The sequence below is a fragment of the Mytilus trossulus genome, chromosome 2, assembly GCF_036588685.1.
Source record: "Mytilus trossulus isolate FHL-02 chromosome 2, PNRI_Mtr1.1.1.hap1, whole genome shotgun sequence".
NCBI classification, from domain to species: Eukaryota; Metazoa; Mollusca; class Bivalvia; order Mytilida; family Mytilidae; genus Mytilus; species Mytilus trossulus.
This window is the reverse complement of record NC_086374.1, coordinates 79484701-79502144: the sequence shown is the minus strand read 5'-3', so window position 1 is coordinate 79502144 and position 17444 is coordinate 79484701. Positions and strand designations below refer to the sequence as shown.

Here is a 17444-nt window from a genome sequence, read left to right as displayed (position 1 = left end):
TTTTTCTTTAAATTATTTTTTTATCAAGGACTTCAAAAGTCTTATATTAATTCATTCAAGTCCCTGCAATTATTAACTTTATCTAAAAGTCCTAGGTTGAGTGAATATTCTTTGCAAATGTATACCAAGAATATGTATCATGCCAGTCCAGCACTTTCGACCATATAATACACCAAAAAATATGATTTAATCAATAGACCATAAAAGTGATCCATCTTTAGAAGTGTACTTTATTTTTTCTGGAAACAAATTTTGACAGAAATTAACTAAACTTTAATAAAAAATATTAGATAAACAAAATTAGTTTTTTCCTAAACCATATACATGTAATAATTTCTTTTCATAAGATTCACTTTATTCAGATTTAAGAACATTTTTCATTATGATTAGCATTTTTAATGAACATTTATCAAATTTTGATGATAACTAGGTTGGCATTTGGAAAATAAGTCTTTTCAGTGATTTTGAGATTTTAAAAATCATTGTATCTGATTGGCTGTTTATATTTCGCGGTCAAGTTTAATTTCCTTTGTTTTGTACCTGTACATTTCCACGGACGATAGCCATGACAGTCCATTGAATTTATGTCTGTTTATCTTGACCACATAGTTTACCTGTAAACCTTATATATTTTGGACAACATTATTATAGAATACTGTAAGTTACTTCTTTATTAACATTATTTATATTTTTCACGTACATGATATTCTAGTAAAGTTTCTTTTTTGTTTTGTAACGTTCTCCTCATATCGCATGTATGTAACACAAGTACACAAGATGTACGAGAGAGTATTTCATTAAGCTAGAAGTATATGATTTTATAATCTACGGTTTATTTGCCACGGTAGAATTGTATTGTTAATTTGCGTACATTACTATTTGATTATTGTCATGAATAGTCTATATTTTATAAATGACGGCGTATTAAGTGAAAGACGGAAAAGTGTTTCCATTTATATAAAGTTATAGTTTTGTAGTAAATAGTTTTTATCAAGTACAAATAGGAATGAGTAAAGAGTATTTGTTACGTTGTATATTTTTATAATTAGAGTCCGAGTATTTATGTTCGTATTTTGGTTTCAGGACTCCATGTAATGTAATTATGTAAAACACATGATTGTGTGATGTTAATATGATGTGCCGTTAACCGTATCAGTACAACTCACTCCACAAGTGGTAAGAGTATATTTATTTATAGTTAAGCTTTGTTTATATTGTATTGTAAACATGAGTTATCTCCCGTTAGTTTGGAGCTTTTAATGAATCGATAATATTGACATCATAAGTCTTTATGATTATTATATTTGCAACTTTATGATTGTTGTATGATATTATATAGTTAATTATTATACGTATTATATATTTTAATGAAGTCATTATTAATAAATGTAGTTGTAACATTTATTATATACCGTTTGTAAGGTAAACCAGTATTGAATACAAGTACACAGATACACATATATTACATATGACATTCCCGATTTAGTGTATAGTTAAAGGTGAAACATTTGTAAAAGTACACGTGACACCCGATGTCAATTTCAGTAAAAGTAAACAATGAACATTTTCTACTTGCAATACATTTTTAAATTTACTTGCTATCTAGTCAATAACAGTTAAATGTATTATTAATTGTATTCCTGTACTATATAACCTGTGATATTCGTAAAAGTATATATATTATGTTATAAGAAATAGCTTGTTATTTATATATGTTGTATTGCTATTTCAGACTTGTTTTATATACTGGTAATAAATCATCAGAACCCTTAGCTCTTGTTGGTGTTATCGTTAACGCATAGAAAACCACCTACTACATAAAGATTGATTCAAAACTGAAAAAAAGTTTTTATGAATAGATTCATAAACATTAGGTTATTAACTATACAAACCATAAATTGCAATAATCAAAATAGGTTATAATAGTAGATCAGATTTTAAGGAAAAAATAAGGCTTTTATACCGCTGGAATATATTACCTTAATACACGTATGGGAAATAATTTGTTTTATATGTCTACCACTTTTTTTCTTTTTTACAGCGCCTGCAGAATAGTTCGTTTCTCTCTCTCAATTTTACCTTAAGTTAATAAAATTGAGAATGGAAATGGGGAATGTGTCAAAGAGACAACAACCCGAATGCATACATGGAGTTGATGTACTTTTAAAATATTATGTTTGCCTTTTAACTCTGAACCTCGACGTTCCGGAGTGATAATAGATTGTTTACTTTTCAAATAATCTATGCAAATATAAAACGATAACTGTTTAATATAACGTAAAGTACTATTTCCTGACCCCGATCTCTTGAATAAGGATGTCATCCTCGGCGTATATTGTTGCATTCATAGCAATATCTTTATATTATTTTCAATTTCATCACAAAAACTTGCCTCCTGCATATGAAGGCATATTTTTACCAGAATCCCGTTCAGTTGCTGAGTTGTTCAGGTATGTAGTTATTTACTTCTAAACATTTTCAAATGTATATTTTATTCTATTTATCCTATGCCGATTTTTCAAGATCTTTGACAAATAAGGAAATTGTACCTTATGTATCTTGTACCGGTTTTTTTCATATTTCATTATCAATATCCATATTTTAAGATAAGGTTTGTTAGAAAATCTTTCTTATCATAACAAGGATTTTGTATAGTAAGACTTACTATACAAATCTTTGATCATGATAAATATCACATATATCTGATTTAAATCACGTTAATATAATATAACAAGAAATTTTATGAATAGTACATAAAACCATTTGACGTCCTAACTCCTTTCTCCTGTATCGTTGACTGATGAGGAATAAAAGACAATAAAACTATTTTGATCTCGACTAGAGTATCGCTGTTTTTTTTTTAAATAAATGGGATTTATGAGAACAAAATACTAGGTTGACTTGTGCCAAATTTGGCCTTGAATTTCACATTTATCATTAAATGTCAAAATGGCCATTTCTCAAACGTATCTTTTTTAAAAGCCTTAATTCTAGTTTTAACTAATGCCTTCATTTGAGTACATAAAAGACTTCAAAACTCAGCAAACTTTTGCAGTATTGTCAATATACGACGATTTTGTGCATTTTCCAGCTATCAAAGCTTCGGGAAACCCTTCACTGCAACTTATAAGTGCCTTTGTTAGTCTTGTATTATTTTAATTTTTGTTTCTTGTGTACAATTTGGAAATTAGTATGGCGTTCATTATCACTGAACTGGTATATATTTGTTTAGGGGCCAGCTGAAGGACGCCTCCGGGTGCGGGAATTTCTCGCTACATTGAAGACCTGTTGGTGACCTTCTGCTGTTGTTTTTTATTTGGTCGGGTTGTTGTCTCTTTGACACATTCCCCATTTCCATTCTCAATTTTACGATCAAAATGTTATGAAACCAAAAGACTTACAAATATAAATGATGACATTGCATACCTGAACACCCACTTTTTTCTAGATGAGGGCTGGCAGCCAAAGTTAACTATATAAAGGTTACCTATTCAACACTGTAATAAGATCATTGAAGATTGTTTTTTTTGTATAAATATTGATTTTGTTATCAGTAGATTAAAAGCTAACTAAATATTACTAGTATGTTATATACATATACATGTTCATGGATCTACAATCTGTCTAAACCTGTTACTTGGCATTGCACAAGCTCATGTTTTTCTCTGGCTGTTTATGACGTCTTTACACTAAATCCACTGTATGTTGGAGGTGTACGGATTGATTGTTTAGTCTTAGGGGCATGCTTTTTATATTAGTTGTTAGTGGCTTTAAACTAGCTGTCAGATAACTGCGAGTACTCTCAGATCTGTTCATTGTGTCTTTTTGTGTTTGGATGTATAAGTACCCGGCCACGTTCACTTGTATTTTTTGTCTATCTGATGAGTTAAGCCTTTTTCAACAGATTTTTATAGTTCGTTCTTATGTTGTACTGTTATACCACTGTCCCAGGTTAGGGGGAGAATTGGGATCCCGCTAACATGTTTAACCCCGCCACATTATTTATGTATGTGCCTGTCCCAATTCAGGAGCCTGTAATTCAGTGGTTGTCGTTTGTTTATGTGTTACATATTTGTTTTTCGTTCATTTTTTTACATAAATAAGGCCGTTAGTTTTCTCGTTTAAATTGTTTTACATTGTCTTATCGGGGCCTTTTATAGCTGACTATGCGGTATGGGCTTTGCTCATTGTTGAAGGCCGTGCGGTGACCTATAGTTGTTAATGGTTGTGTCATTTTGGTCTTTTGTGGATAGTTGTCTCATTGGCAATCATGCCATATCTTCTTTTTTATACGATTATAACTGTTATTATAATAAGGTTATTCCAAATCTGACCAACACTGACGTTGAAACACAAATAATACATGTTGAAGTGGTCACCACTTCGTCATGTATAATGTGGTGTGCCAAAAAAAAAAATCGAAGTCACGTTGTTTTTAAAATTATTAATATCACAACTATTTCTATGTGAAATTTGTAGTACTTTTGCTAGATTAAAACAATTCAAAACTTCAAAATCTAAGGACCATTTTTTTGTGAACTTTCTCCTTAACCATGCTGTAAAATAATTGCATGCTCAAATAACGGCAGCTGTTTTAGAAACGAAGGAAATACTAGTAACATATCGCATAAGCTATTGTATAATGTGACATCTATGTTGTATCAAGAATGTGTTGCTTTTAGTTCAGCGAAACATAGATCTATGATGTTTATGTAGCATACTCTCAGTTTTACAGTTGATAGACTTTACCAATTGTACGAATGATGCTAAGGAAAATCAGTTAAAAAAGATTAAAAAGTAAAATTCAAACAGTAACGCTTAAATGTGTCAATCTTCTTAGAATTTCTTAATAAAAAGTACAGGAAATTTGTGTTCACAATCAATTGTGAGGAACAGACGGACAGACAGAGGAATCACAGACAAAAGAATCAATTAAAATAAAATTTAAGTTTCCTTTTAGATCCCAGGTTGAAAGTGGGCAGGAAATAGGAGGAACATTTGCAGTTTACTATAAAGGGCGTCTAGTAGTTGACCTATGGGGAGGATATGCAGATAGGCAATACGATCTGCAAAAATGGAGGAACGACACTTTAACAATAACATTTTCAACAACAAAAGGAATGGTATCTATTCTAGCAGCAAAAATGGTAGATCAGTAAGTGGGACTTAATCATATGTTGATAATCATAGTTATCATTATATCATCACTGTTAATGTTTGATTAAGTTTTTTTTCTGGGGGTTCTTAAAAAATCATGACGTTTCGTACTGGTTACGCAATCTTAATCCACACAATCAAGAGAACAGTCATATGTCACGAGCAACCCATCAACACGCAAAAGAGGGTAGAACCTGATATAAAAATAACTTTGTTACCATTATTTTAATTGAATAAAAAAAGCGGCTGTATGTTTTGTCATTGTAATAATTCTATACATTAACAGGAAATTACTAGATTATAATAAACTGGTGTCCCACTATTGGCCTGGATTTGGTTGCAATGGGAAAGAAAATGTCACAGTAGAAATGTTGCTTCATCATGCTGTACGTATACCTAAATATTGTTTTCTATTGTTTGCTAATTTTCTCAGGTTATAAGCCAGTAGTCTTTGTTGACATGAGATATTATGGAAATGGTCATAATCATAAATTAACTGTTTATAAAACTTTCAATTTTTCGAAATGCTAAGGATGTTCTAACTAATGAACTTTTTTGTCAAAATATTGTTTCAAGTCATAATATTGTCCTTAAATGTAACCGACAGACTTATTTCAATGAGTTTAGGAAATGAACGCTCTCATCAAATACATGTAGTTATAAAAGGTCATTTTAAACGATTTTGATGTCACGCTTTGAATCTACTATTTCAAGATTGTGACGTCTGTTTCTATTTTACAATATAATTAAAAATATACTAGTAACATTTTTTTTTGTTTGTTTTTGGTGTTTATTTTTTACCGCAAATTGGTCAAAATACTGTTATTGTTAAATGGAATAGATATTTGCAAGAATACGTAAAAAAGTGGGAAAACAGTTAAGACCCTTAATAAGCAAACAAATTTTACTTTAAATTATAATTTTTTTAATTTAAAAGGGAGACCGTTCCCAAAGCGCATGTGGATAGTCAAATTATAATTCATCAACTAAGTGGTAAACTGCCAAGTGCATACATGATTTTAAAAAGTTACAATTTTATATGCGACTTATTGGATCCACATATACTTTTGTATTGCAAATCGAACTTAAATTTCACCATGATATGCAATATCCATTGTTTCTGTTACGATAAACAGAAGATAATCGTTATAAAAGAGGGACGAAAGATACCAGAGGGACAGTCTAACTCATATATCGAAAATAAAGTGACAACGCCATGGCTAAAAATGAAAAAGACGAAAGTTACGTTCGCCGATTAAGTTCACTTCATACACTATTATCTCTTAAAAAAAAACCCACCAAAATATAAATGTTCATTGTAGGCAGGCCTTGCTTACCTGAACAAACCTTTCAGTATGCTGGAGTTACATCATAATCCACTGAAGGTTGAAAAAGTTTTGGAGAAAGAACCGCCCAAATGGCCACCAGGTGAGCTACGTTCAGAAATACAAAAAAAAACTCACGTTCAACCAATTCTTTTTATAATTTTATTGGGGTGGAAAGCCTAGACCGAAGCACATTTTGTATGTTGCGTGGAAGCGCGCGATTTTAGCTACAAATTAACACTTGATTAGCGCTTTTACAACCCTATAAAATTACGAAAAGAAGCATGCAATCCTTATAATTACATTTTTATGAAACGACCATGATATAATAAGTTAACTGTTTATAAAAAGAAGCATGCAATTCTTATAATTACATTTTATGCATCGAACATGAAATAATAAGTGTTTATGAAACTTTTCGATTGTTTTATGTAAAGCAGTGCCGTCATAAATAGTCGGAAATAAATTTGGTATTGGTGTGCCTCATGATTATTTTTAGCCAATCTAATCAAAATTTTATATTGAAATATACATGCAATGTAATTATTCCAAAATAAGTTCTGAAACACTCGAACATCAAACAGCACAGTTTTGGTGTTAAATTCACACTTTAAGGGGCCATATCCCTTAGGAAAGGTCAACTCTAAAAGACAATCTGTTAATTTTACTTTTATAACAAGTTTACGTAATTAAGGAGGCTCGAGGGTATAAAAATTCAAGAAAAAAATTAAACATTTGTTTTTCAATACAAATTTTATGTGTTACCTTTTGTAGTTGTTACTTTATCATATGGTACAAAAATCATTCAAAACAATCATCTCGTGTTGGCCCCAGATGACTTTTAAAATGTATATATCAGTGAAAAAGTTCCAAATTATCTCCCTTTGATGGAAAAATGCCATTTTTTGGCTTTAAAATTGAAATATCTTTTCCAACTCATCGGTGACCTATATTTTTTAATATAATTTCCATATAAGCTGTACTTAAACTAAATCATTGTAAAATTTGGGCGATTTCTGTAATAAATTTCTTTTTTTATTTCAATATTAACTTTATTTCTTCTATTACTTCAACCTGGGAACAGTATATCTAATATATACGTTCCTGCTTCAACAGAAAAAACCACTTTTACAAAAATGTATGCTCCCTTCGAAGGCAGATTGTGAGCGCAAATGAACGGTAACCCCACTTTTTTATTTTATATTTCTATTAACTATAAGATAAAGTTCATTTATAGAAAAATATAGAGAAATCCGATTTAGCGTGACCCGCGAACCCCCTTAAATCCTTATTTTTGATGTCACTTATATTGCTATAATATATAGCATGTGATGTATTCCTATGATGTAGTTATCGTCACTGTGATGGAACCAGCACACACAGTTTGAATGAGCTCGCTTAATAGTTTTCATATTTCAGGTACTGCCACAGCATATCACGCGTTGACTTTTGGTGCTTATGTAGACCGTTTACTGACAAATGCAGATCCAAAACATCGACGAATAGATCAGTTGTTTGAGGAAGAAATAGCTCAACCGTTTGGTAAGAAATCTAGATGAAGTAAACACACTGATCAAATTAAAAAAGAAAAGGAACTCTGGTGTTAGTGCACCTTTTATGTAAAAAAGAAGATGTGGTGTGAATGCCAATTAGACAACTTTTCACAAGAGACAAAAAACACAGAATTTAAAACAGCTATGATTCATTTTTTTTTTATCTCGGAGTAATGCCCCTTTGAACTTAGAATATTGGCCTATGCATATAAGTGCAACAATTTGTCATCGCAACTCCTCTGAATCCACACGACAGTTTCGTGAAACTTTGTAAATTATTTGGACAAACTACGTAGATGTGCATTCTCACAAAAAAAATCTACTGGTTTACCCAGTTTACTCCATGAATTTTTAAACATAGAAATATGGTGATATGTTGTTTGCCCAGTGACAATGTGGGGTGGAGTATGCGTTTATGTTGAGATAGCAAACATGGTCGCAATATTGTAAACATTTCGCTACTCAACATACATGGTAACATTTATTTCAACAACAAATGTGTCATGCTCATATAAATTGGTATCATACGTTGTTATCGTATCGTCGTTGTTATCGAAGCCGATGCGCATTTCGAAAGTATTAAATTACTCTTCAGTTAAAAGAGAAACTTAGTAGACTAACACCTTGCAATAACGTCGAAGACTAAATAGACAAAAAAAAGTTCCCCAGAAAAAGAAAGCCAAGCGTAACTGATGAGTCTTATGTAGACGAAACGCGCGTCTGGCGTACTAAATTATAATCCTGATACTTTTGATAACTAATTAAACAAGGAATCAGAGCAAGAGAGAAAAACATTCAACGTTTACTTTTCTACATTAGTTAGAGGTATAGGGGAGGGTTGAGATCTCACAAACATGTTTAACCCCGCCGCATTTTTGCGCCTGTCCCAAGTCAGGAGCCTCTGGCCTTTGTTAGTCTTGTATTATTTTAATTTTAGTTTCTTGTGTACAATTTGGAAATTAGTATGGCGTTCATTATCACTGAACTAGTATATATTTGTTTAGGGGACCAGCTGAAGGACGCCTCCGGTTGCGGGAATTTCTCGCTACATTGAAGACCTGTTGGTGACCTTCTGCTGTTGTTTTTTTATTTGGTCGGGTTGTTGTCTCTTTGACACATTCCCCATTTCCATTCTCAATTTTAAAATTTTGAAACAGCATTTCAAACAAAACTTTCTCCTTAAAAAAAAGAAGAAAAAAAAACACAAAAATACTGAACTCCGAGAAAAATTCAAAACGGAAAGTCCATAATCAGATGCTCCGGAAGGGTCAGCAGATCCTGTTCCACTTATTACAATCGTCGTGTTGCTCAAAGCTGTGGAATAGTCTAATTTGGTAGGTCACATTTGTGAAAGGCGGGAACGGGGTTGTAGTTACGACGTGAGGAACAAAATGTCCGATATCATCTCGTGATGACGTCTGTAAAATTTACGAATGATGATTTCAACTTCACCATTTTTAACTCGTGGTTTAATAATGAAAAGGTCACCATTTGGAAGCTGAAATCATGTCTTCTGTCGTAAAGTTTTGTTTTTCAACCGACCCTCATAGTCAATTTCTGTATATAAGTCCTAATCGAATGACAAAATCAAAATCTCAAACACATCAAACGAATGGATAAGAACTGTCATAGTCCGGACTCTGTACAGGCATTTTCTTATGTAGAAAGGGGTGGATAGAACCTGGTTTTATAGCTAGCTAAACCTCTTACTTGTATTACCGTCGCATCAAATTTCATTATATAGACAACGATGCGTGAACAAAACAAACAGACATAATAGGTAAAAATGTCAAATATACAGCAGTCAACATTGTTGTATAAGAAATAATAAATCTTTATGTGTCATTAACATTATACTTGTGACATAAACAAAAGTAACAACAACAATAAAATAACTGAGTTGAACACAAACATACATGTAGAGTGGGGTGCACATATTCCCTGGGGACACAATTTCGCCGTTTTATAATATTGAGGTGTAAATACTTCAAAAGATGGCTGAAATGGAAGAAATATGCCAATAACTTAGATTTTTATGACAAATATGATTATTTTTTAAACTACAACAAAATTGTGGCACTTACCGCAAAGGACCGAAAAACGGATAACGATTTTCAGCCAATTTCCTGAATGGAAAACATGATTTCGAAGAAGCTTTGACTGATTGCCCTAAATTTCAGTTCTGTACACCTTTAAAATGTCTGTTTTTGCCATCTATAATGAAATTGATTTGAAAAATATTGTTTAAAGCTGCAGTTATTTGGGTTTAAATAGATGAATAAAAACGGCGAATATGTGTCCCCCATTGACAAAACATCAGGCAATTTCAAACACCCTTTAATCTAACTTTTCAGATGATTATTTTCAAACAAACACGTTTTCAAACTTAAGAATATTTTGCATTTGAAGTTATCTTAATATAGAAATATCTGTATGCTTCAAAAACATATAGACCTGAACATAAACTGTAGAAAACATGGAAAGATATGTCAAAAATGAGCACCCCACTCTAGTTGTTTTATAATCTGAATCACTAAAAAATCAAACAAATATTTAACAAAGAAGCACAAATAACATAAATTTGCCATAGTCCAATAACACAATGACGGGATGTGTAAGTACAGAGCCACGTCATATATGTAATGAAGAAACATGAAAAGATATATATTTTCAACTCGTTGCCTTTTGTTGGCTGTTGTTCGTGTGATTCTTTGTCAATTGTGTTCTCGAATTTATTTATATTGTAGTCCTGTGGTGTTGTGTTTTTGATGTTATATTACACATGACCATAAAAGTGCGAGGTTTGGCATGCCACAAAACCAGGTTCAAACCACCATTTTTTCCTTTAAAAATGCCCTGTACTAAGTCGGGAACATGGTCATTGTTATATTATAGTTCGTTTCTGTGTGTATTTCATTTTAACGTTGTTTAGTTTGTTTTCTCTTATTTTTTAGTGTAAATTCACATTGCGATAAGACGTGTCACGGTACTTGTCTATCCCAAATTCATGTATGTGGTTTTGATGTTATATTTGTTATTCTCGTGGGATTTTGTCTGATGCTCGGTCCGTTTCTGTGTGTGTTATGTCGTTGTTCTTCTCTTATATTAAATGCGTTTCCCTCGGTTTTAGTTTGTTACCCCGATTTTGTTTTTTGTCCATGGAATTATGAGTTTTGAACAGCGGTTTACTACTGTTGCCTTTATTTATATAGACAAAGCACAAAAAAATGAAAGGTGAAACAAGTTTTACAATAGCACAATGACTGGATGTTAAAGCACAGAGCCACACCACGTGCATATAATATGAGAATACCACAAACAATAATGACAGGTTTTAAAAGTACTACAAGCATCTTAATCACAACAACAACAAACATATTTAACAAAGAAGCACAAAAAGGCAAACATCAAACCTAACAACCTCACCCATCGCTTTCCCATTTTTGAATTTTATCAATGCTTGCCAAATCCATCCAAACGATTGTCATTTATAATTGCAGAAAAGCGTCTTATCTAAATCTGTTAGTGTTTAAGCAATATCATAAAAATAGAGATTTGTATGTATGACAACCAAACAAAATGGCCTTGGTTTGTTAAGCATCTGCAGTCGCAAAGCAAAAGTTGTTTACTAACCTTAGATGTTGCTTTGTTGAGAGGAAGACAGGACTTTTGAACTAAAACTATTACAATACTAGTCATTGAAAGAAAACTATTACAATACTAGTCATTGAAAGAAAACTATTACAATACTAGTCATTGAAAGAAAACTATAACAATACTAGTCATTGAAAGAAAACTATTACAATACTAGTCATTGAAAGAAAACTATTACAATACTAGTCATTGAAAGAAAACTATTACAATACTAGTCATTGAAAGAAAACTATTACAATACTAGTCATTGAAAGAAAACTATTACAAAACTAGTCATTGAAAGAAAACTATTACAATACTAGTCATTGAAAGAAAACTATTACATTACTAGTCATTGAACTAAAACTATTACAATACTAGTCATTGGAAGAAAACTATTACAATACAAGTCATTGAAAGACAATTTTAAAATTCTATGAGGAGACTTACAGGAGATAGAGATGATAAAGTTGAAAGCTTAGAGTGTAATTAAGACAGACTTTATATCTAATTTTAATTTTAAATATCTCTTTCTTCAGAAAAAAAATCTTTTTCCTCGTTCGTTTTTTTTTTGTAATACCAGCTCTTCTACACTCGTATTTAACGTATTTAACGTTAAGAATGTACAAATTTCGTGGCATCGTCATAACCGAAGAGACATTGTTTGTCGAAATACCCACCTGAGAAAGGTAAATAGTTTAAAATATCGACCATCTACATGTTCCTTCATTTTTTGTAACTATCAATACATTTTCAGACATAGATTTTCGAATTGGACTACCAAAGAATTTGTCCTACAGGGGAGCACGGTTTGAGCCTTTTGGGATAAATGAGTTTTTAAGAAATGCCATTAAAACACCATCAATGTGGATGATGGTAATCAAATTGCTTCTAAATCCAAATAATTTACTGAGTAAGGCATCAAATGCAGTTACTGGTCAGGTAAGTGACTATCACTTTATGTATAAATATGAAAGTATAGATGTTTTCAGTTTATAGAAATATAACGAGAATGATAAACATTTGGAAACATACTTTCAATTGACAAACATTGAGTGTATCTTCTTCAGCCACCTCTTAAACTTGCGAATGTAGTATTTATTTAACCAAAAATTAAGAGCATTTTTATTAACCGCCGCAGCGGAGGGAACATTAAAAAATGCTGCATTTGTCCGTACGTACGTACGTCCAAAAATTAGTTTCCGTCCTCTAATTTTAATTTGCCTTTATTTTTTTCACGACTGATTTTCCTTTGATTGTTATGGCAAGCTTGGACATCATATGTATCCCATGGGCGCATTCTTCATTTGCTTTATATAGAAAACAATTATGTATTACTTTTCAGATAACAAATGATCCCTACATGAGAGAAATCGCTATTTCATCTGTAAGTGGGCATGGAACTGCTCGAGGTATGGCGAAACTTTATGGAATTTTAGCTAATGGAGGAAAACTTGGAAATAAACAGTTTTTGTCACAAGAAACAATAAAAGCATTTACAGATCCAAAAATGATAGGCGAAAGCTTGAACTATGGAGGAAAAATAAAAATGGGGAGAGGTCTATATTACTCGAAAAACCCAAAGGTAGGTATCTGTGATTGCCAGTTACACTTCATTTAAAACCCAAAGGTAGGTATCTGTGATTGCCAGTTACACTTCATTTAAAACCCAAAGGTAGGTATCTGTGATTGCCAGTTACACTTCATTTAAAACCCAAAGGTAGGTATCTGTGATTGCCAGTTACACTTCATTTAAAACCCAAAGGTAGGTATCTGTGATTGCCAGTTACACTTCATTTAAAACCCAAAGGTAGGTATCTGTGATTGCCAGTTACACTTCATTTAAAACCCAAAGGTAGGTATTTGTGATTGCCAGTTACACTTCATTTAGATTAATCGATTATTATTGTGTTGGTACATGTATATCACTGCACCAAATAGAGCAACTGGTTTACAATTGTTTGTTGTTCAGACTGTAGAGATAATTAATAATTTCTTATTTGCAAAACAAACAAAAAACAATTTTGGTTAAAGCAAATACATGATAGACAAAACAAACATAATGAAAACTCGACAATATTATAATAGATATGATAAGAACAGTTATTGTTCTCCTTTCCTCAGTTCTTATGGTTAATAACATATGGAAACTTTCCATCATCCTAACAAAGCTGTTATAAATTGTTTAAACCTTTCTAAATTCTATAAAATCAGGGGTTCACGCAATTATACAGAATCACATATTTCAAATTCTTCAGGGATAGTTTGGTGGTTTTTGTTGTACTGTTACAATGTACACCACTGTCCCATGTTAAGGAAGGGGTTGTGATCGCGCTTACATGTTAAACCCCGCCATATTCTGTATGTATGTGTCTGTCCTAAGTCATGAGTCTTTTGTTGCTGTGTTATATATTTGTTTTTGGTACATTTGGGCTGTTATTTTTTGGTTTAAATTGTTTTACATTTCTCATTTCTGGGCCTTGTATAGCTGACTATGTGGAATGGGCTTTGTGCGTTGTTTAAGACCTATAGTTGTTAATTTCTACATCATTTTGTCTCTTGTGAAGAATTGTCCCATTGGCCATCATACCACATCTTTAAATATTGACTATTATTTGTTAGCCCTTTTTTTGTCATATATCTCTTCAAATGTTTCGATTCATATAAACCCTTATTGGAAGTATTAAATTTATAAAGTGTGTTCATTTTTTATTCCATTATTACATGATATTTTAAATATATCTTCTTTAATCGTATTACTTAGCACATATTAGCATTTAATCTGCATTTAATCTTTTTACTTTATTTACAAATACAGTTTTACAGATAACGCTAAGTGATAAACGTATAGTATACGTATTTACAATGCGTTAAAACTAACATATATATGTCTTTGATATTTATTTTATATGGAGTAGAAAATGCAAGTACATTGAATTTGTAATGCACGCAGAGTGAATAGTACCATACCAGCCTTCTATGGTGAAATAGTTATTAGTTACTGTTTCAAAGCCTTTATCAAACCCCTAATATGCATGACGTCATGCTGTTTATATCAGTCACAAACATGTAGTTGTAAGGGCCTTATCAAAACCCGATCAATATATATCATATGGATATTTCAATATTGCACACCAATAAACCAACGACATGCGAAATGTAAAAATTCATACGAGAAAACTTTCGGTCTTATTTATTTAAAAAAACTCCTGAAAAAACAAATATGAAATACACCAACAAACGGCAATATCCACTTCAAGGAAAAGCATATGCATATATATCTTTTGCAGGCGCGGATCCAGAAGGGGGTTTCGGGGGTTGGAACCCCCCTTTTTTGGACGATCAATGCATTTGAATGGGGTATGTAATAGGACCCCCCCCCTTTTTTGTCCTGGGTAAGGACCCCCCCCCCCTTTTTAAAATAGCTGGATCCGCCCCTACTCTGTAAGTGCTGAACAATCTCAATAACCTGTTAAAGCGTTGAAGCAGCACAGCAAAAAAACATAAATTGTAAAACCGGAACCTTATATGCATCAGGATAAATCTATCATTTAAGAATTGAATGCTTCTTTTTGTTACTTCATTGGGGTGTAAAGGCGTTGAACGAAGTACATTTTGTATGAAGCGCAGAAGCGCTTCATTCTGAAAATGTGCGAACGGCCAACGCTTTTACAACCCTATGAAGTTACAAAAAGAAGCATTCAATACTTATATTATAATTACATTTCTTAGCTATGATCATGAAAACACGAGAATTTTTTTTTTAATTCACCTGTGCACTTTACTGTGGGACCACGTGTTATCATGAATGATAAGTTTTATTGAGTAATGCAATTGCTTATAAGGAATGGAACGTGATGTGCAGTTAACCAACCAGAATGAAGTATTATAATGACACATACATCTAATGTAATTATTCGAAAAAATAAAAGATTGAGAGAAGACAAAAACAATCCCTGATAAAAAAAAAAAATAATTTTTGCATGCATACATCTTTCTTTAAATTCGTTGCACATTTTTAATAAACAAAGTTGGAGTAGAATTACGCGAAACATTATAAAATCCTTTTAATGTTCAATTCTATCTGTTATCAAAGGTTGAATATTCATTCTGCCCAAAGTATAGTTTGTATTGCTAGTAATACACATTATTGCATAGTAATATATCATATTTCCCAGATGGTAACCGAATGTTAACAAAAAAAATGTTTCATTTCAGGATGAAGATGTATATGGACATCCCGGGTATGGCGGACAGATGGCGTTTGGCGACCCAATACATAACATAGGAATGGCATATCTTACAAATGATCTATCTGCATTTGGTTACGGAAACGATCCTAAGTTCTTAGCCTTGCAGAAAGAATTTTATAACTGCTTGGGTAAGATTGAAAAATCGAAATCTTCCTTAGGTACACAGTTTGATATGCTATCAGTCTCTTAGTACGTTACTAAGACATGTGGACAGGAACATATGAGTAAAGAATATATCAAAACAGGAGCTACAAGGAAGTGAGAAATGAACTATTTTATTTTGCGTTCTATTGGATAAGAATATTTAGATCTGTTATCCCATCTATTTCATGAACAGTTAAAAGACGTAGTTTACTATTATTTCCTATGATACATATTATATATTATTTTTGATGTGTTGATAATTAAAAAAAAATATTATCTTAGTTCTTAGCAGTAAAACAGTTATAGTTCAAACAATAGAAAATGATTTACATTTTCTTTTACAAATTGACTTAAAAATTTTGTTGATATTCCACAAAAACAATTCTAAACATGAAAATATTTGATACAACAAATTGAACCGATGTAAGACAAAAACTACTTATCTGAACAAAAAATATGTTTGAAACCACTCTTTCCTGAGTTTCGTCCGAATTTCTCTCTTTTGTAATGGAATTTGATGCGACTGTCATACGAGTGAGTGGTTTGGCTAGCTATAAAACCAGGTTCAATCCACCATTTTCTACATTAGAAAATGCCTGTGCCAGGTCAGGAATATGACGGTTGTTGTCCATTCGTTTGATGCGTTTTGACTTTTGATTTTGCCTTTTGATTTTGGACTTTCCTTTTTTCTCGGAGTTCAGTATTTTTGTGTTTTTACTTTTTTTATGATATTCCGTGACACATGTCTCTACGGCACATTCGTTGCTTAGAACACAAATTCAACGACACAACTAGCATAAAAATTTGAACAAGGAGCAAAAGGCCAATAATCTTTGGCTTTGGACAACCATAACTTGTTTCTGAAATTAACACCAGTCATTAAACAACCGCATGAAGTACATGTATGTTCATGTATTTTTGAGTGCCCATTGCCATATGGTTCAATATCTAAACTTGTATGTTCTCGTCTTTTTCGCTGAACTATCTTATCCAATTAACACCAAACTAAGGTAGTATGGTCCTTTATTGTAATATTGATATACAAATTTGTTTAAGTGAAATTACGATTAAATTGAAGTAGTTAGGACTTGTGCCCCCGGAAATAAATCTTTCGAATTTACGACCCCTCCCCCTTCCATCTCATTCCCACTTAATGTTTTTTATATTTTCAACTTTAATTAGAACTAGAACTGGACAATAATCAATATTTTATGTGAGGAAAAGTAAGGTGACTATACACAAATATACTTTGTATAGAAAGTTTATCTTGATGTCTCCAACAGAATGTACAAATATTTACGTTGTTACATCAATACGAATTAACGTCTGTTTTTATAACATTAACTTGCTCTTAATTCCTGTTTAGAATAATTGGAACA

General features: G+C 32.0%; 1 protein-coding gene across 1 annotated transcript; it reads left to right on the top strand.

Moving 5' to 3' along the window:
- The first annotated feature begins 2253 nt into the window (after window positions 1-2253).
- On the top strand, window positions 2254-16346 carry LOC134708076 (beta-lactamase domain-containing protein 2-like). Its single transcript, XM_063568375.1, has 8 exons — window positions 2254-2450; window positions 4961-5155; window positions 5444-5543; window positions 6480-6585; window positions 7902-8024; window positions 12426-12610; window positions 13014-13253; window positions 15887-16346. Exons 1-8 carry the CDS (start codon window positions 2317-2319, stop codon window positions 16109-16111), a joined length of 1308 nt encoding a protein of 435 aa, XP_063424445.1. The 5' UTR covers window positions 2254-2316; the 3' UTR covers window positions 16112-16346.
- The last annotated feature ends 1098 nt before the right edge of the window (window positions 16347-17444 follow it).

What these genes read in the sequence shown, in the direction of transcription:
- LOC134708076 (XM_063568375.1), top strand. Translation starts at nt 2,317, where the DNA reads ATGTCATCCTCGGCGTATATTGTTGCATTCATAGCAATATCTTTATAT. An exon ending in CAAATGCAGTTACTGGTCAG is followed by an intron (nt 12,611 to 13,013) that starts GTAAGTGACTAT and finishes ATTACTTTTCAG; the next exon opens with ATAACAAATGATCCCTACAT. An exon ending in ATTACTCGAAAAACCCAAAG is followed by an intron (nt 13,254 to 15,886) that starts GTAGGTATCTGT and finishes GTTTCATTTCAG; the next exon opens with GATGAAGATGTATATGGACA.